Raw genomic sequence first — 20,911 nt, forward strand, 5'->3', positions numbered from 1 at the left:
GATGTGCTCTAGGTGGAGCCACATCTGCCCTTGCTCTCTGAAATGAAGGTCATCAGCCTGACAGGCTTTCCAAGAAAGAGGGAGTGGCTGCAGAGCCTTGAGTTACTGAGCCTGGACCACCTGGAAAATAGTGTGCAGCAAGCACTGGTCCTACCTCTAGACTCTCCACAGTAAGGAGTAAGGGATGCTGCATTGGCTCTGAACTCCCACCTAAAGTCCCTGTGAAGAAATGGAAGGGCAGGCAAGTAGCATGTGTGTTCTGTTATGGAAAAATGGCAATAGCATTTCTGCATGTTGGTCTGTAATATGGGCTGGTTTGGATTACAGTATTTGGATGTAGACTTGAAATACACAGATCTTTGTGTCTATTTAGCGGAAGGGACTGTTTGCAAGCTCAGACCTTGACCCTGGTCCTGGCTGAGAGTACCTTGCAACTTCTATCTGTTTCTAGCTCTGATAGAGAGAAAGGGGAAAAAAATTATCTCTGCATTAAAGAGAAAGCATATTGATAATACTGCCACTACTTGACGATTAGGAGGAAATTCCTAGTCTCTTGAAAGGCAAAGTTGGGAAATAGCTATCTTTTATTTCAGGAAATCAGGGTCATAAAAATTAAAGCTATAAAACAGAGCAGCCTGAACCCTCTACATAAAACCTCTTGTATTTTATGCCTCTTTTTCTATTCCAGGTCTTCTTTTGCCTAATTACTACTCAGAGGCTGGCAGAGATTTTCCCTGCAGCGCTGAGCTCTGCTGACTGCAGAGACCCTACCTGGCACACTAAGTTAGTGTGTCAGCATTCTAGGTAGAAATGAATGAAAAATCAATCAGGGCAACTGCAGCGGTAGCAAATACAACTGTAACCTACTTTGTGCTTGGTTTTGAACATTTCATTGTGTATTTAGGCATCTTTTAAAATGGTAAGTGGATCTGAAATAAAATAGATGTTTCTAGTCAGCATAAGAAATGTTTTGTCATCTTTGCTGCTTAGCTCAAGCAAACTTACCATCCTGACTGCTAAGTTAACTCGCAGTCTTGATTGAAATGCCAAAACCTACAAGAAGACTGTTTTAACCTTGAAAATCTATCACCAACAGACTGCAGCATGCAGTGGATATAGATATAATGATAGCTTTAACTGTATTTACAGACTAGGTCTAGAGTAGGTCTGGAAAAGCAAAAGTCCACTGGACCTTTCCTGAAACACAGGTATTGCTTACATATGGACTTGTAAGGAGTTTGTTCTGTGAGTATTTGTGTGTGTGCTTTTATTTTTCAAGTTGTATTTCTGCACAGGCATAGTTAAATGTGGATTGTCAGTATCATTTAATGAAAGTCCATGATAAAAAGGTCCAGTCTTTGTGCCTAAAATTTAGTAGCTGTTGTAACTTTTTCAGCTGACTGGGTTAAATATGTTATAGATCCCTCACAAGTTCTTGGCTGTAACAAGTTGTGCAGTGCAACACTGTAAAGGTTTTAAAAATATTCACAAGCTTCTTTATATGTGATGCCCTTACAGTGAAGAAGATTCTTTTGACTATAAAGATGAAGACTCTACTTTTTCTGGTGCTGATTTCTGTCTGCTGGGCTGAACCTCACCCTGGCAACTCAAGTCTGGAGCATGAAAGAATTATTCACATTCAAGGTAAGGAAATATGTGAAAAAATACCAGTATCTTCAGGTTGCTGAAAGAAACAGAATAATTGTTTAATAATCCTTAATTTTTTCTTCTATTTCACTGTTTTTAAAATGCTATTATTATTGGTGACCAGACCTTTTATTTTCTGATTCTGTTACATTATTATTGCTTCTAAGGAAAGTGAAAAAGCAAAAGTTGCACTGTTTAATAGCACTTAGTCACAGCCTTACAAAGATTAGTGAATAAAGTATGGCATGATTTAAGATTTAAAAAAAAAAAGCATGCACCCTAAAGTAATAAGTAACTGCAATGTGTTTAAATGCCTTTAATTTATTATGGAATATATTTGATTTTAAGAAGACTGTGATACATAGTTCTTCACATTACAGAAATTTAATGCTGTTTATTATTTAAAGAGGCTTGACACATCTGAGTTCATAATTGGGAAATTTAAACAAAAAAAAAAAAGTAGCTTACCCCAAAAGATATCTGTCTCTCTTCATACCTTTAATTCACACTAAGTATTATACTGGCCTTCTGCATAATCCTGTTTGGTTCATGTTTGAATCCTAGAGCTTATAGCTGTAGCAGGATTTGAGTCTGCAGTACAATGCAGCTGTTTTTTCAGTCCCAGCCTCAGTCATGGAGGGTCATCCGGTATAAGAGAAATCAGGGGATTTATGCAGTAAGAACAGGCAGAACTAACAGGGATTTTCCTGCTTTCATTTATATGTTTCTTGAGGCTGGCTAAAACAAATCTTGCAAAATTAAGAAATGCAGCGTTATCATTCTCTCTCTCTTAATTCCTTTCTCTCAACAATTTGAATATTTGTGTAAATATGCGTTACCAAGTTAGGGCAGGTTACTGAGAAAGCCCGAACATTTAGAAGTTCACAGCAAAGTCACAGAAGTTAAAGGTACCCTGCACCTATTAAAACAGGCACTCAGATTGTCAAGGTCAAATAAGGAATAACAGACAGCTGATTTCACTCTGAGGAAACTCTCAGGATGAAGGTCAAATGAACGTGTTGTGTGTCAGAATAAAGACATATCACTCTTGTGAGATGATGAATATTCGTTCCCCAGGGTAAACTTCAAATCTGACACCAATGTCTAATAAACATATGGTTTGCCTTTCCTTGCATAATGCAGTTTGTTATCTCTGAACTTTATTTATCTTTTTGCAAGATTAAATTAGTGAAATCAATTAAACCAAATCAATATTATTTTTCCTTAATGTGTATGTTAAACTTGCTTACCAGTAGTTTAATGTAATTTGCAAGTCATACGTGTTGTTTATTACTAGGCCTTCAGCATGTGTACAGTGCAGTCTGCAAGTGCTAAATACTTCAAAGCTGAAGTTTCAAGATGGACCATTCTCCCTACCCATGAAAATTCATCTGAACCTTGAAAGTTCATTCCTTCAAGGAAAGGTGGATAGAACTTAAAATTGAGCTCTACCATGAGCTTTGTACATCAACCGAGTCAGGCTGTGAAATACACAAACCACAAATAAAAAAGAATAAAACTGTTTAGAACTTGGTATTTTTACTATTAATTTTTTTCATTCCTTTCTGCATTGTGGAATCCCGTCAGGGCTGGGATTCTTCTCTGCTCAATGCTGCATAAACACATACAGTCGGTGACACCTTGAAACGAGCTGTAAATTAGGGAAGCTTGTGGAACACATGTGTTATAGCTACATACAAAAGGTATTTTATATTTCATTAAGGAGCATAACATCCCCTTCTACAGCTGCAATCCAAGAGATGTGTAGCTGAACTCCTGGATTGCAGGCTTTGTAATGCCTTGGAATTACAAAAGGTGTGGATAGATGTTGTGTTTCAAGTACGAAGAGCTGAAAGGATCTCCTAAGGCAATGAACTGCACTGTCTTCTATTCCCCATTCTTTCCATCAAATAATTTCCTGTAGGTTTAGTTTCATTTTTTAAAAAGCTAGGTTTCAAATCCCATTAGTATTAGGTAGTTTTCGACCCTATTTTTCATGGTCCTAATTCTCCATGTTTATTCACAGCCATTGTATGACCTTATGCTTCTCCTAGTGTTGTTCCTTAGCTTCAAATAATAATTTTTCTTCTTTGATATTCACTTTGAAATATTAGTAAGATAACAACATATGCTCACAACTATCATTTGAGTAAGCTTTTTCAAATTCTTCTGGAAGTGTATGTCCTCCAGTTACCTGGTAGTGTTAGTAGATCATATCTACACTCATTCTTGTTTGAATTCATACTTCTTAAGTGTGCCCAGTTGGGATTTTATTCCAGATAAAATCTTAGGCTGACATTAGTATTTTTGATTTCCAGCTAACAGTGCTTTGTTTTTCAAACCTTTGATCAAATTTTTACTCTTCCTAGCCATGCTGCAGTGCTGATAAGTAGTCTACTGTGATGGACAATATTTAGCAGTCATTTTCCCTCATTATCCTTTTCAATTAACAAGTATAAGGTTTATATCAATAATTCGTCACACTAAGCCTTAAAAATCTAGATTATGCATTCAGCATTAAATGTTACCATACTTTTTCAACTCTTCTTTCCTCAAACATTCTGAATATCTATTCTCACTTCAGTGATGCTTAATATGCCATGTGAAAATTTTATTAATTCAGCAGTCATATCTTTATGAGGTAAAATTAGTGGAACTATTAAAGAGTGTCAAAAATTATACTAAAGACAGTTCACTGGCCTTTTTCTAGATTAATCATTTGTGTTTCAGCCCAACCAGTTGAAGTATCCTCTGTATCTAGTTCTTAGACACTTAGCAAAACTCCTACTAAAACTTTTATTTTCTCATCCTGTCTAATTTGATGTATTTCCCATATGACTCGCTTTCCTAGACTTATACGTTAATTTTTATTATACAGTAGATATCAGATTAATCTGACAACCTTTGGTAAGTATCTACTGCATTTTACTTCTCTTTCTAATGACTTACTCTATTTCTGCTCCTCAACAATTTTTCTTAAAAAATTGGTCTAAGGTCCTGTTTGCTGTTAAAGTCAGACTAATCAGACTGTTAATGGTTAAATTACTTTCCTTACATATATTCGTTATTTTGCTTTTGTCCAGAAACACACAGTACCATTACTGAAGTGACAGATAAACTAGTATCTCTGCAATCCGTGGTGCCATACTTGTGTCAGTAATACCATCAGTACTTCAGGCTGTGAGTTTTTTCTATCCTTTTCTGTGATCAGGTTGTATTTTCCAAGTTCAGCTTTCATCTTTATGTTTTCATATTATAACAATGCACTCAGGACCTTTAAAAAACATCATACTTTCAGATCATCAAAATGAACATTATGAAAAAGAAAGGATTTGTTAATATATCACTTGGGTAATTTCTCTATTGTCTTCCACCTTTATATGTGTAGTGACTCCACACTACCTCTGCCTGTTTAAAAGACTTTTTTTCACTACTACTGTAAGATCTTCTACAGTCCTTCCTGATGTGCTTTTTATCCACACTCTGTTTTGTTCTTACTGTCATTTCTTATTTCTTCACCGCCTTCTCAAGCATTAATGTACAGTGCCACCTCATCACCATTTGGCCTTCCTAAAGAGCAGCCTCTTATTAGTACTGTTACAGTCTGACGGCTATTTCAGTGTTCTTCTGGGTCCCTTTAACAACTTTGTGTCAGGAACCAGAAGATGTAGTTACTCCACTTTCCTGCCCCTCCATTAGTAGAAAATCTCATGCTATCTCTCTCAAACTCAGCATTTGCTAATCAGAATGAACAGTATTTCATAAATTGTATTGTTCTCCAATTATACTGACAGGACATTGCTTTTATGAACACAGAGCTTTGTCTTTCAGATGTCCACTCTGATACTGTATTTCTTTAGCTTTACTAAACACTTGCCAATGTCTTTAACATTGCAATAGGCATAGATATGTTCTCTCTTAAATCTTTCAATTTTTCTTAGAAATTAGTTGTTGGCATCATTAATATCTCTGTTCCTGCTGTCAGTGTCAGCTCTAGTTCCTGGTTCTCTTATTAACCTGATAGCTTAATACAGAGAAAACAGACCTCAGTCAAATTTCTCATCTGCTAGACAGTTTTACCTCCTTAATCTTACTAGTATTCCTTTCCGCTTCTTTCCTCTAGCCCACTTCTTTTGTATGGATCTTTCCTTCTTTGGTTGTATTCCAGTGTCTATAACCAAAAATTATAAAATATCTAAAGCAGCATTTTATCTCTTCTGTGACTTTATTTTCTTTCCTGAAGCCTGTGGTGGATTTCTTTTGTTCAGGCTGCTCTATTATTCCAGACTGCTAGACCATATCATCTTCCTTTCTGGTAGTTTGTCTCATACAAAAGTCATTCGAGTTTAAATTTTGTGGATAAAAACAAATGAGAAAACTCTATTTAAATAAAATTTATTGTCCCTCTCACCCCCCATCCCAGTAAACTATGTGTGCCTTACGGGATACCAGTTTCATTCTTTAGGAAAAAATCATAATCTTAAATGAAATAATCTGATGAATGTGAAAATGGGATAGAAATATACCCTAGCCACATAAGTGTCCACAACAAGGAAACAATACTACTCTAAGCACATCAAAGTAATTAAAGACTCCAGTTTTTCTGTGAAGTCAAGATTTGCAAGGACTCTGTGACCTATGAGAGAGGAAGATTATTCTTTTCAGGGCCCAGCTTTGTATATCTCTCTAATCTATTCATAGAGATAGTTGCTGACCAATTATTCAAAGAGTACCCTTCAGAGATAAGAGCATTCTTCTGTGTGCAGCTGTTCTGAAAAATAAAGTTGACTAAGCCATTACAGTAATTGCTAAGTTAATTACTTAAGGGTGGCAGGAGCCTTTAACACGTGCCTCTAGTTTGTCCAAGTATAGAAATACAAGAATGGCCAGCAAAGAGAATACAAGGTTTGGTTCATGACGGATCAACCTTTAACTTTTTAGCTTTTCCTTGAATATAAGTGAATTTATGTTATGCGTCATTTCCTCAAGTTTCAGATATAAGAATACGTCCATTTGCCTATCAAGATCTCTGCACAGATTTATTTATATATATAAATAAAAAACTTTATAATATTGCCTTATGGAAAACAAAAGAAAGTTAAATCAATGAGTCAATAACAAAAGCAGAAGAAATCTTTGCCCACCTTGTTCTGCAAGATAATGAGTTTTATTTACAGTCCACTTCCTTTCCTTCAAAACCAGCCAGAACCAGCAAGCTGCATAGACTTGCTGGACTAACCAAAAACAGGATAAAAGATACTGATCTGACCTTTTACACTAATTCTTATCTCCCCAAGTTTCATACTTTTCAGCTTTCCTTTTGACTTTCTTCCTTTGGTCCACCTTTCTACGTTTTCCCGTTTTCAGTGTTCTTACCTGTTATTTTTCTATTTTCTTGCATTTATCTTTTCTGCTTAAAATTTCTTACAAAGTTTGCAGCCATTCAGGACACTTTGGATTATGTCATGATCCATTTTGTAGCCTCTTCTTATAATCAAGCAGCTGCTTTTACATCAACATAACTTGCTTTCCTCTTCAAAGCATGACATGCAGCAACAGAAATTTCAGCGAAGAGCAACGCCACCTCCTTTTGGCATGTTGGCTTCATTAACGGCATCCAGGCCTGCATATTCTGCGATAAAAGATACCAGTATATTTAGGTTGTAAAAACACAGAATCAATAGGGTTCACATTAGACATAAATTTAAATAACTATTTTGCCTTTACTTGCTGTATCAGTCTAATTCCGTATGTGTAGCATTTAAAGGTAATTAAAGATCTGGAAAATCTCCTTGCCAGTTCTGTGTGATATTTTGGTTTTGCCAGTCTCAGTGCCACCCATGAAGAGTTCCTTCTGTGCAGAAAAGGTGCAAAGACATCGTAATGGTTTCTGTTGTACTTTATGGGGCCTGATCTGCATGAAATTTCTTTATTCATACTGAAGTAAACACGTACCTAAAGTTCATTTAAAGCAAAAGGTGGCAATATTTTAGAAGAGCTGAAGTTTGTTATTACCCTGATGGTTTCATGGCCTCGTAGGTCTCCTAAAAACCTAAATATGGTCCCTTTAGCAATTCTCCCCAACGTGTTACTCAAGTTGAGTAGATGGGATCAGCTGAAAAATGTTTTACCTCCGTCTTGTCGTCTTTATGTTGGAGAGACAGATTTCTTCTCTACCACTTATAAAACAAGTATTTTTAACTGTACCATTATTTGGAACCATGTGCTTGAGCTTTTTAACTAATTTTTATATAACATCTCTTTTATCAGTTATACATCAAAACTTAAAAGTATTGTATAGTGAGTATTTTATCCAGTTCAGAAGTAGGAACACAGGAGTTTGATGCTTTAATTTTTTTTCTCATGACATAAACAAAGTAATTTTAATGCGTGGGGCAACTAAGAATAGTTTTTCCTATTCTTTCAGCTGCTATAAAAAAGTTTTTAGATTTTTTTTTTCCAAAAATTAAAGTGAAAAGGTAGTTAGAAAAAGTTAGAAAAAAGTAGTAGGAAAAGTATATGGAAAAAACTGAGTGTAAATTTTCTTCATGTGTTTCTGTACAGATTCCCTGAGTAATACATACATAACTGTATATATCTATAATGCACTTCTGTATGTATTATAGTAAGTGGGAATTATTGTTGTTGCAGAAACTATTTTTTTGTTTTACATAAACATGGTAGGATAACAAAACAGGCCATTTGACATGTCTTCCCACTCTATGGAAAGAGTCAGGATATTTTAGCATGAAAGTTTTGCTCAAGTCCCTGGCAACACTACAGGAAAGCAAGAAAAAGCTCTGTGTTTGTTTTAAGTAGGATGCCGTATGGTGTTATTAACCTAATCGCTTGCTAACAATGCAGAACATTTAGTCCATACATGAGTTTATCTGACAAAACACATCTGTGATGTGATTCCTGACTTTTTTTCCTCTAGAAGTGCACATTTTTTTTCTCCACTCTTAGTCTGTAAGTTAGTCCATTAAAATGTAAGCATAATCAAGTTTTGTAGCCAGGACAGCGTAAGCTTCTGGACAGTTCTGTTGGATCAAGTGGATAAAGCTGTTTGCCAAGGGTCGTGGTATGACTCATCCTCTCCACCCCGCACTATGTTCCTGGACTTCCAAACCTGGCTTGCCATTGCTCTTGAGTGCAGAAGCCAGTTAAGAAAAAAAAAAAGAGCCAAAAATGAAACAGCTTCCCCATCAAAAAAATACAACAAAATACAAAGACAAATAAAACTGAGTACACGTCCAGCCACAAAGATTGAAGATAAACCAATAAGCCAACAAGTGAAACTGAACTGAGAGCTCTAGCACCAGGAGAGCAAGTCCACTCACTGTCCTTGAAATGGGAATGACACTAAAGTCAAGGTTAGATTTTTACAAATTAATGCCAACCAGAACAGCAGTGCTAATTGCAGAGCATTCAGACAAGAACGAGAGAGAGGTGGAGAATAAAACAGAGGCAGATAGCTCACTGCTGCCTGTGCCTTGTTACTTAAGGTGGCAAGATACCCTTTCATCTGCAGTATATACATGCTTGATTTGGCACTGTTGAGATAGAGCAAAGCCAATGGAAAGAGCAACTTTCCAAGTGAGTTTTCATTAGTGGCAGTCTTTTTCCTACACTTTGGAAAGGCATCTCCCAGAGCTGCATGTTATCCCATGCAGCTGGACACCCTTTGCAACTTGGACAAACTCATTTATAGCTAGCTGTTTTTGCGTTATGTTGCCTTTGTCATCCGTCTAATTGCACCAAGAGGATTAACAAAAGGCCACAGCCTATCAGAAACAATAGTAGGGAAGCAGGAGTGGAAAAAACATGGTGAATTAGTCACCAGTGGTGCCTGGTTCTGTAGTAACAGCTAAGCTGCTGCCTGTTTTACAAGGCAAAATATTCCTGGAAGGGTGAAAACTCTACACAGCAAACCTCTCATGCCATTTCTTACCTCGGAACTGAGACCAGGGCCGATAACAAGCCTGTTGCCATCTCTATTCCCAACAGATGGAGCAACAACTTCCTCACTGTCTGAGGCTCTTTCATGGCCATACATGTGGTCTGTGTGGTCTCCAGCAAGGATCCAAACTGTCCTAGTGCAGACAACTGTTTAGTGAGTGATTATCTGGGGTTTGCAGTGTTTGGCCAGTGACCTTACAAATTCCCTGATGGCACTTCTGAAGAAAGTAGTTCTGGGGTAAAAGAAGTACTGTCTTCTTCAAGTAACACACTGGACTCTATGATAGCACTCGTGTCCCATTCTTTTCCTTCTTACTTTCATCTTATATATTCCTGCCATTAAGATACAAAGATAATTTTATGCAGAAGGAGCAGCCTTGTCAGAAACCTTGTGAGGAAAGCAGCCAGAGATCCACTCTGGCAAGCCCCTAGAACAGTGTTGAGCCAATCTCCCATGATCAGACCACCATTTCACAACAGATCATTGCTCCTTGTGTTAATGTAACACAGAAAGCAGGACTCATTCCTCATTTAAGCTGACTTCACAGCAGTAAGCTAGAATGTTGCACCCAAAGTATTGTAAATGAAGGGATTTTGGTTTGCCAAAAAATATGCAGTTAGGTGAATTTGGCCCTTGTTCTCACTGGATAATAAAGAACTCTTGGCCTCTTGCCAAAGCCCAGCCATCTCATTTTTAATCCCAAATCCCTGCTGCCCGCATGTCTTCTGCACGTCTTTTAGCCCAGCAAGAAACTCTGGAGCATCCTCCAACTGACATCTGTTTTTCCTCAAAAGCCAGAGATTCTTCCTTTCTCCTCTTCTAGGCCTAGGAGCAGCAACAATTTTATTTTCTGCCCCATTGTCTTGCCAGAAAAAAAAATAATCTGTTTTTCTGTAAAAAAAGAATAAGGTTTTAGAAAACTTGAGGACAGAGGCATATTTCAAGTGTTGCATCTCCCTTTGAAACGTCAGGGATGTAGGAGATGATCCAGGCTGGGAAAAGCCATGCTTTTCTTTCCTTTCCCAGGTTTCTATCCCATCTGTTCTTTACAATGGGACATAAACTCAGGCAATGGCTGCTGCAAAGGGCCAGAGGAGGTGAGGACCAGCCAGCAGGCAGGTCCACACTGCATTAGGATGCTGACGCTGGAGTCAGAAGTGACAGAGCTCTGGGCAAGTCTCCAGGCCTTGCTAGCACAGGCTTGCTGATGTTAGAAAGAGCCAGCCCTAGCAGCCTGAGTCAGACTCTAAGGTGGGAAGCAAGCACCTGCTCAAGGTGGCTGCCTTAAGTATCATGATTGGATAGAGCAACATCTGCTGTTGTGACCTATTGGAGAGAAAAGAGAGCAGGAACTCCAGGGTGAGGGAAGAGGATTCAGCTAGTTGAATATGGTTTTATGTAAAGAATGAGATAAAAATTTGAAAGATAAAATAGTGATGAGTTTGTATGACAAGTCTGTAGGAGATGAGGAAAACAGATGAGGAAGAACCAGACTGAGATGACCAGGAAAGGGGCCAGGAGAGGACTGAATTTTATATTTGAAGATAAATTGGACTTCCTTACCTTAGTGGAAGTATGTCAGAAGAGGAACTTGAACTCAAATGTTAGGAGAAAATACAAACAGAAAATGAGACATTTTAGAATCATGTTGACACTTCTTATGTGAATATAAATAGTGCTGTTTGACACAGTAATGTTTTTTGTGTTTTGTGAGCATGATTCACTGCATTCTAGATCATGAGGAGTTTTGTATGCTGCCACCTGAATAAGCTGACTCCATATATAAAAACTGAATTATGAAAAAAGGTGCAGCATTGATGGACATCTTTGGAACAATCCACATGGAAATACTGGATTTTTGTGTGGAGCCTTTTATGGATGACAGCATTCACCTACCAGCTGTACAACTCTGTTAATTCACTGATATAACTCTGTCCCCACGACTATGGGGTATATAGGATGTCCTCTGCTTGTATGATGGGACAATGCTGAGAGCCAGTTTGCCTCTCTGCCTGTCTGGGAGTGTACACACACAAACATAGTTGCAGCTAAGTAAGTAATTATGCACAACAGGTTTACACACCCTACAACCGCATAGTTACAAAATGGTTGCAGGGAACTGATTCTGCAGACATCATGTATAACATAGCTGATTGTTGTTATGACATTGATTATATCCATTCTGTAGAAGGCAGGTTGCAGACTAATTCTTGTTTTTCTTTTTCTCCTTGAATCCTTGCAGAAAATGGACCCCGTCTACTTGTGGTAGCAGAGCAAGCTAAAACCTTCTCACATCGGGGTGGCAATGTCACACTGCCATGTAAATTTTACCACGAACACACATCAACAGCTGGCTCAGGAACCCACAAAATCCGGGTGAAGTGGACCAAACTCACCTCAGATTACCTCAAAGAAGTGGACGTCTTTGTTGCAATGGGGCATCACAGAAAGAGCTACGGAAACTACCAGGGCAGAGTGTTTCTGAGGGAAAGCAGTGAGAATGATGCCTCTCTCATAATCACAAATATAATACTGGAGGATTATGGGAGATACAAGTGTGAGGTGATTGAAGGATTAGAGGATGATACAGCAGTGGTAGCTCTGAATTTGGAAGGTAGGTAACACTTACATTACACTTAAATTCAGACTTGCACAATATTAAGGAATAGCTGGGTTTTTTCTCCTAATGCTCTTGATATTTTATTATTAGTGAGAATAGCAAGCTGAGAGTTGGGATTCATTGTGGTCTGGGGACCTTGGCCTGACAGTCCATGACAGCAATCATAAATTAATAGAACATTAGGACTCATGTTATCCTATGGCATTTTCAGCTCCCAGTGAAACCTGGTGTGAGAGCAGCCAAAAAAAAGGATGACCAAGCATAATATGAAGAACTCCATATGTTTTTAATTTGCTCTTATCACTTTACAGAGGTTGTTGAATGCTTTTACAGTAGATTTAGGGAAAAATATATTAAATGTTCCCCTAATAGCCATTTTACAGAACTTTGGGACATTTTAGAATATTGAGCAGGTACAAATCTTCTTAGAAAGGGAGAAAAATATTAAAGTAGTTTTCCAGAGACGATTGTTTTTGGTTTTCCAGCCTTATAATTACATAGAAGAGATATCTATATCACTTGCCAAGACAGCTCCTACATGTAGTCTGTAGTCATTTCCCTTAGCAATATTCTTGAAAAAAGTAGACTGCAAAGCACTAGAAAAATTAGTGAAACAAGTTTAAAGAGGACAAAAAAATCAGCTTTCCTTTACTGTTATGAAAAGCAGATAAATTTTATGAGACTCAATGCATGTAAAGCAGCATTTAGTCTTTTTCCCCAAAGCAGTGCACTGAACTTAGCAGTTAACTAAAGGTTGCATGAAGGTGTGTTGAGAGAACTTTATAGAAGCCAAGTTATCTGTGAAAAGCAGTTAGGAAAAAAAAAAGAAAAGAAGAAAATCGAAGCCCTGGCTCTCACACCTGTAGGCAGACTCTGCAGATAGAGATGGCTCTTTCATTAAGGTTTATTTATTGTACTTTGTGACAGTTATGTAGTTACCCAGCACAATAAGACTGGCTGAGTGGTTCTCCGAACCAAATAGATGTTATGGGCTAAGCTTACTTCTTTGCATCTATTTTTCCATTCCGGGTTGGAGGCTGCTGAAACCTTCCATGTCTGAGTGCAGAAAGGCCCAGCACAGTTCCCATGCCAGTAGGATAATTGACTTAGGCTGTTCGACCCCACATAATCTGTATTTAATAACGATGCACACTGTTCTTTACTAACGTGGGAGATACAAAGAAAGCTGCACATATACATATCCAGTTTAAGTTGTCAAAAACAGTTTTGAGTGAAGACAGAAATGAGTAGGAGGAAAAAGCATTTTACTTTATTCTCCTCTGCTATCCAAAGGCTCCTGTGTTCAATCTCCTCTGCGCTCAGGCAGGTGCTGCAGTGGATGCTCATTGCAGCTGCCATCACCAAGCTGAGCCACTGAAGGGAAAACAGTTTCTGCCTGGCTTACTCAGCTAAGGAAAGCAAGGCTGTGGTGGGATGCCCAGGCTGCAGGTATGGGCCCTGTGATAGGGAGACACATTACAAGGTGGGCAGCCAATGACCTACCTCACGGGGTGGTTTCCAGACAATAAGGCTGTAAATACAAATGCCAAAAGTGCTGCTATTTGCTGCAAGTGCCATGTAACCCAGGTCAGAAACATCTGTTTAGCTGTATTTGACCCCAGCATGTGTCTTCTCCCACACTGTTGTGCAGATGGTTCTGGAGTCTACTACTGTGTAGTGGGGATGCTCAATAATTTGATAACATACTTCTGAGAGTCTTCCTGCTTCCTAAGTACACACCTCTATCAACCTTCAAGATTATCCAGATAAATAACTGTCTATCTCATTCCCCATCAGATACTGGGATTTTCCTGCATTTTATGGCATTATGATACTTTTGTTAGTGTAAAAGTGTCAAAGCCAGTGTAAAGTCTTTGAAGCGTTCATCACACCATGCATCTGGACCAGATACTCATCTGGTGCCACTCAGCATTGTGCCTCTGACACAAAAGTTCATTAGCTTTCTGCTATTAAAGGCAAGGAGGTTCCAGTACAAATGCTTTGTGCTTGGGGAAGGGGAGATGCTGATGGCTGTAGAGGCAGATCAGGAAGTTTTGCTTGAAGCTAGGTACAAATACCTGTGCACTCGCAGAAATCCACATTTGAAAGGCAATATTTAATTGATGCTAGAGTAAGAATACAAAAAGAAATCTTTTCTTTACTGCATACAGTAACACAACTGTAAAAAAAGGGAGATTTTTCTTCCTTTTTTATTGTTTCACAATATACCACATTGTATTACCCAATATCCAATATTGGATACAAGGTCTGGTTCCCACCCCTGATATTCACTGTCCCTTCTGCTTACTGCTGTTACTCAGAACAGTCTCCTCCGAAGTGTGCCAACTCCAGCGTACCCTGTCCAAGAGCACCACTCCTTCCCATTTTCCCCATGTCCAAAATAAGGAAATCCATAAGGGTAGGAGTAATCATATTTCTTCAACCAAGCACGTTCCAATCTCTGCTCAAAGGAATGTTTGTATATTTTAACTATGGTCTGGCTAACATAAGGAACAATGTCTTCTTAATGATTTTTGTCAGGCATGGAACAGGTGTTAAACCTGTCATTTCTGATGTTGTAGAGCAATGTTTCCTAAGCAGACAGGAAAATTTCATTTGTGAAACTTCATGGTAAAACATAACCTTGCAAGAATTGAGATAATGCTAGTGAGTGTATCAATGTCAGTTCTGCTTATGGCAACTAAATCAAATTATTCTGGGTCTAGGTTTCATTCAGGTTTCCTTCTAAAATGATAATGATTAAAATGCACTTATATTTACAGTGGACATATATAGTTGATGGAATATATTCCTCCGTCTTGCCCTTGTGCTTATTTTTTCATCTTATCTGCAGCTTTATGCAGTGCTGGCTTTAATTGCTGTTACATGTATTTGGGTAATGCAGAACAGATAAAAGAAAAAAACAATTTTGGGGCAAAAATAAAAATATATAAAGCCATCCTAATATTCTACATCTGTTAAAAATAATAAGGTTAATCTCACAGTGGGAAGGATTTGCATTAATAGCCTGATGTCCTGAGATGGTAGCCCTAAGGATGATAACTGACAGCAAGACAAAACCTTTTATACCCAGGAATACCTGCTAGCAGTGCAAAACAGCTGATTGCTCCAATGTGAGCTCACTGTACAAATAGTATAGTTTTGGCTAGGCGAAAGCATGTTAATATATCAACATAAAAATAGTTGACCTCTACCTCAATGGACCCTTTTTCTTCTCCAAATGTGGTAGTGTTTTATTCTTATTACACTTAAAGTCCTCCTGAGATTGTAATTGAATAAACTGTTCATAATAATTGGGTACTATTAGCTTTGAAGAAACATTGGAATTACATTCAGTGTGTATATTTTACATACCTTACATGGTTTTGGTATATTTTCTTCAGTATTACTTAATGCAGAACCACACCACTTTCCCTTACGCTAGCAATACAGTGCTGTCTAACAGCTCCAGACTAGCATTCACTGCAGTTATTTCACAACCAAAAGCTTTAATAACTTTAATAATATGAATAATATTAATATTAAGCTTTAATAACCACATCATGTTTATCATCCTGTTTGTAGCCTTAAGTACAAGGACCAGTCTAAGGGCGGGAGGATTTGGCTGGGCATAGTGGCTGCAAGAAGTGTCAAGCACTGCAGAGAGCAGGGCACTTTTTATGTTGGCCTTGTCACCAAAACCATTTTCTCACTCAACTGGCCTTACTCTGCTCCAGCACATAAAATATGGATTATGAGGTTTACACTCTTTGTCAAATGCCCTGAGAGTCAAGAGCTTAACAAATCAAAAGGTCTCCTATGGCAGGTAGATATTGTTGCCTGAGTTGTAAGCAAAGAACAAATTCTCAGCTGACATTAAATTTTCTTTATGTTGATGTTTTACTGTTCTACACTAAATTTTCTTTATGTTAGTGCTTTACTGTTTTCCTTTCTCATGAATACAAGGCACAGTAATGAATCTCACTACATCAGGTTTGTGCAGTTCAGCTTCCCAGGCATGCGAAGGCTCCAGCACTGGCCCTTGGTTATACTGCGCAGATTTTATGTACAGTTCCTTCATGAGATTCTTGGGCCAGGTGACAAAGGAAGTGGAGTAAGGCTAAACTGCCAAAGGCAGACTTTTAGTCTATTAGGATTTTTTTGTTATAGTTTCTCTCTTCAGGGAGAGATGTCAAGTGAACAAAATAGTTTTGCAAGAGGCTATAAAATAGTAATTTTGTACATTCAGCAGTGTTAGAAATATGCAGATCTAGATAAAATCATTTAAAAAAAATCTATAGTAAGCTGTTTCTAGATAGAAGCTGACTCTTTGGGTGGCTCTACATGAACCAAAAACCCCATCAGGTTTTATGATCTTGCTTGGAGGTATGTTAGCCTTTGTGTTGAAGACAGAGTTAGAAAAAGAGCAGGCATCTCTTTAAAAAAACCAGTCATTATAGTTCAAAACAGATCAGAAAAATCCATATGGTCTATATAAACAAATTCTTCCGATGTGTCCCAGCAATCATTTTCTAATCTAGAGTATTTTCTAATGCTCTTAAGTTGGATGTAAGAAGTGGGAGATTCATAGCTGAAACCAATATGAAACCACCTTTATGCTCTCAGCAGCAGGAGAAATCAGTTTTAGCCCAATAACGTATGTCATATTTGTTTCTTCTGTGTGTTGTTGTTACATTCATACACAAAAATACCCCTATTTTAAAATAAAACTTATTTTATTTTATTAAAAAAGTAGTTGACAAACTACTATTTTGAGAAGCTTGTCAAAACTATGTCATGACAGACCATTGTAAGCCCTTCTGTGACAGTAGTTACAGTTTATAAGTGCTGTGAGAAATGGTACTTGAAATACACAGGTGAAGTTCAGAATACAGCAGCAAAAAATTATCTGGAAATGATGACCCAAAAGGAAAATGCTAAAAAAATTAGGACAAATTAGCCAAAGGAGAGCAAGGAAAGACTACAGCCTCCAAATTGCAATAAAGGCTATAGAAAAATAAGAGAATAATCTCTTCAAAGGCCCAGTAAGACTAGTTTGTGTGCCTGTATTTGCCAGAAATAAGCAACCCCACTGATGACTTGGTTATGGGATGCTGTGGGCTGGAGGGACATAATCTCAAGCTTCAGTTTCATTTTTAGGGAGATTGATACCTGCTGACAACTTTTGACCCACCCATGGAGTCTGTGCTGAATGACCAGGTACCTGACAGTCCTGACAGGCAGAGAAACGGAGACAGCATCTCAAGGAAAATGAGAGACTTACCACTTTTTACAGAATTTTAGAAATTCAGCATGGAAAATTTTGCCATCAAGTGTATGAACCTGCCAGCATAAAACTGTACCCTACAGTACAGTATATAACAAACCCTACTGTTACCCTGTGTTTACACTGGCTACAAGAAAACTTACTTTTCTGTTTGGGCTAGAACTCAAGGAAGCCCATTTCTTTACTCAGGATGTAAAAAGGCCTTTTTTTTCCATATGGGTCAACAGAAAATTGTGTTACTTTGTGCTATGTGTAAATACTCTTAAAACTGCTAATTGTGTATGGTGCTGGCTTAATAGACACCCATAAATTGTTACAGGAGTTTAGCTTTCTAAGGTTATTTCCTCACCTTGTTGTCTTGGGTAACCGTTACGGCTCCTTGTGCTGTAGTGACTGAATAGCTGCAAAGCACTTGCATTGAATTTTAGGGATTGCCTGCATATAAGACTCTTAAATACAAATAGCTCACAGAGGGCATGCAAATGTAATCTCTTATACAGTCCCTATAAACCACAGTAACTGAAATAGAGCTGTACGTTTGTGGAATTAAGTGTAAGGCATTCATAGAAATACAGGTGTGCATATGGGGAGGATATGTTATATATCCGGTTTGTATGTTCCGATTTGGTAGAAATCCTAGTTGCTGTTACAACAGTCATCTTCTGGACTGTGATAGCGTTATCAGAGGTGTCCCAGCCCTCCTTTTTCACCAGGTGATTTATTCTTAACTGAACCAATGTGTCTCGGATTCTTCCTCTCTTCCTTAGAGGAAAGAAGGTCCTTCCCTGGAGGTAGGACGTATTCTGGAGCACCACGTATTTGGGAGAGGAACCATACTCTGAAGTCTATACTGTAAATTAATATCCTCCATTCAGGCTCCACAAGTGGCTCAGCTGCTTCCCTAGGGTACGAAGCCGAAGCACTGAGGTCAAGTTAAGCTCCTGAGCTCAGTCTTCCCACAAAGTAACTGGATTTTAAACCTCTGAAACTGGAAATTTTCCTTTTCCTTCACATTTTAGGTGGAATTTGGAAGTGGGTGTTTTGTCTGGTGGTGAAACACAGGGTTGGAATCAGCAGTTTAGATTCAATCTGTAGTCTGGGAACAGTAACAAGCCTCAGGACAGCTTTTATCCATTCAAGAACAGATGGGATGGATTATCTTTTGACAGGTTATATAAGATTCGAGACCAAAAGCGATGCTTTACAATTAACTGAAGTTCATCACTGCTAAAATGTGACAAAAGGAAGATGAGTAATAAGATCTAGCTATGAATTTTACTCATAGGTTTGATAGGGAATTGAAGATTAAAAATAGGTGTTAGCAAAGATTCAAGATAATAGAAAGCTACACAAAACAAATATCTAGTTAATTTTGCTATACAAAATCACCAATGGCCACCTTCATCTGCAGGGTGAAATTAATACTAATCAGTTGCAGGCTTGGACTGCAGATGAACTCAAACAAAAAAATCAGCTTCTACATGATCTACCCAAATATAACCCAAAGCTAATATTATAGCTTTGTGCATATTTATGTTATTAAAACTTTATGTCCCAAACTGTCAAACTCAAGCAGATTTGTAACAAATTTACATACATATTTAAGCCCTTTTAAAAAGTGATTTTGAAAACCTTAAGGAATCTAATCTGTCTGAATAGTTTCCCTTGAATTATTGCTCAGTTTTTAGAAGTATGTAAGTTTAGATCTTGATTAAAAAACACACACCTCTGATTATTTTAGGGATTTTTTTACATGCATATGCAAATCAGATACATGTATTGGACAAGGCGTTGGTTGTCTGGGGAAGTGTAGCTCTGAAAAGATATTAAGTATTGGATTTCTAGTAAAGTAATAGAGTTTGGACTCCTCTGACATTTGCTACATTTTTATGATAGCCAGTGATATTTCTATCCATTAGCACTGGGGGGGGTGACAGGATAATGTTTTAAGAATGAGGTGAGGAGAAGGAAGGAAAAAGAGATCCACAGAAGTATGAAACCTCTACAGCTTCTTGTTTTTGAAGCTGCAGTTAACTGCACATGTTGTGTTACATTTCATTCATGCCTTATAATTCAGAACAGCTAACAACTGAAAGGCCCTTTAACAAACCATTTACTAAAGGAAAGAGCCTTAGCAGACTCTCTGGTTAATTGCTGAAGGAGAACAAAATATTGTTTATTATTACCCTGCCAAGTTTACATTTGCATGTGCTATTTTCTTGGACCAAGTCACTGAGGTTTAGTAATAATATTTTGTTTAACAAAAATAAAATTTCTTGGGTGATAGATGAGACAGGGTGAGAAGGGAAAGAAAGGAGACATTAAGATACCAGTGGAACAGACAGTGAAGTGAGTATGAATGTTGGGAAAGAAGAATGGCCTCATTGCATGGCGACAGTCTTGCATGACCATAATGTAATTTCTCTATCCTATGCTACATTGCTCTGGAGACAAGGAACTTGTTATAGGTGGGAGAATTCATCAGCAGGGAGTAAGCAAAAAAGAAAGATGGATGTTTATAACACTGTTAAGTATTTGGCTTATCTCATGTGTTATCTTGTCTTCAGTCCCTCTACATCCTACACCACTTAGTTCTACTGAGATGTTTGAGAATAAACATTCATAGATGGATCTTCTCTTATGCCTTTTTATTTCAGCTTATTATGAGACTGGGCTAAAGCCAACTGCAAAATTCAGATCTGGGTTAAGTTCCTAGACCCTGCCAAAGATTAGGGTGGTCTGATCCAAACTTTTGTTTCAAATCTCTCTCTTTTATCAGAGCCACATGAGGAGGAGTTTTTTCAGCATTTTCCAAAACATCTTTCATGCTTCAAAGAGTACTCATTAACTACAGATCTTTTTCATAAGACAAGCAGAAAATGTACTGCGGAAAAATCTGTCAGATAAGGGCAGTGACTAAATAAATGGTGCTGCTAAAACAATTCTGCAGGTGTCCCCACTTGAATATCCTTTCTTACTAGAAGGTCTTTCTGTCAGACCCGTCTGCTCACCACCAATGAGCATCAGAAAGGGCTTTGGGCTGGCCTGTGGCTGGTCCTCAGGGGTGGAAGGAAGCATTTGGCAGGTTCGTGCTCCTTGCACAGCAGCTCTCCAGCAAGTGTCCTTTGGTGCTCTTCACAGCCATAGGGACAGCGAGGGAAGGTGGTGTCTCAGACAACTTCCTACAAGAGCTGACTGGCATTGCAGTTTGCTGTGTGTTACATGGCTCACCATCTGCAACTGGGGATACCTGCCTTCTGCTCAAGGCACTGTACTTCTCGGTGCCCTCTGTGAGGAGGTCTCCTTTCTTGAGCAGTAACAAACTGCCAAAAAACAGTTAGGAAGTAGCAGAAAAGTCTCCCAAAAACCACACACGACTTCACTGATTTGATTTCCC

At 38.1% G+C, this 20,911-nt stretch overlaps 1 protein-coding gene across 1 annotated transcript in view; it reads left to right on the forward strand.

The window, feature by feature from the left end:
- Positions 1-1,544: 1,544 nt before the first annotated feature.
- Positions 1,545-20,911, forward strand: part of HAPLN1 (hyaluronan and proteoglycan link protein 1) — a 28,192-nt gene continuing 8,825 nt past the window's right edge. Inside the window, exons 1-2 of the mRNA XM_010187277.1 lie at positions 1,545-1,644; positions 11,850-12,221. Of these exons, the coding sequence (XP_010185579.1) occupies positions 1,545-1,644; positions 11,850-12,221 (472 nt within the window). The remainder of the gene's footprint in view (positions 1,645-11,849; positions 12,222-20,911) is intronic.

This window comes from Mesitornis unicolor, unplaced genomic scaffold, assembly GCF_000695765.1.
Source record: "Mesitornis unicolor isolate BGI_N332 unplaced genomic scaffold, ASM69576v1 scaffold6876, whole genome shotgun sequence".
NCBI lineage: Eukaryota > Metazoa > Chordata > Aves > Mesitornithiformes > Mesitornithidae > Mesitornis > Mesitornis unicolor.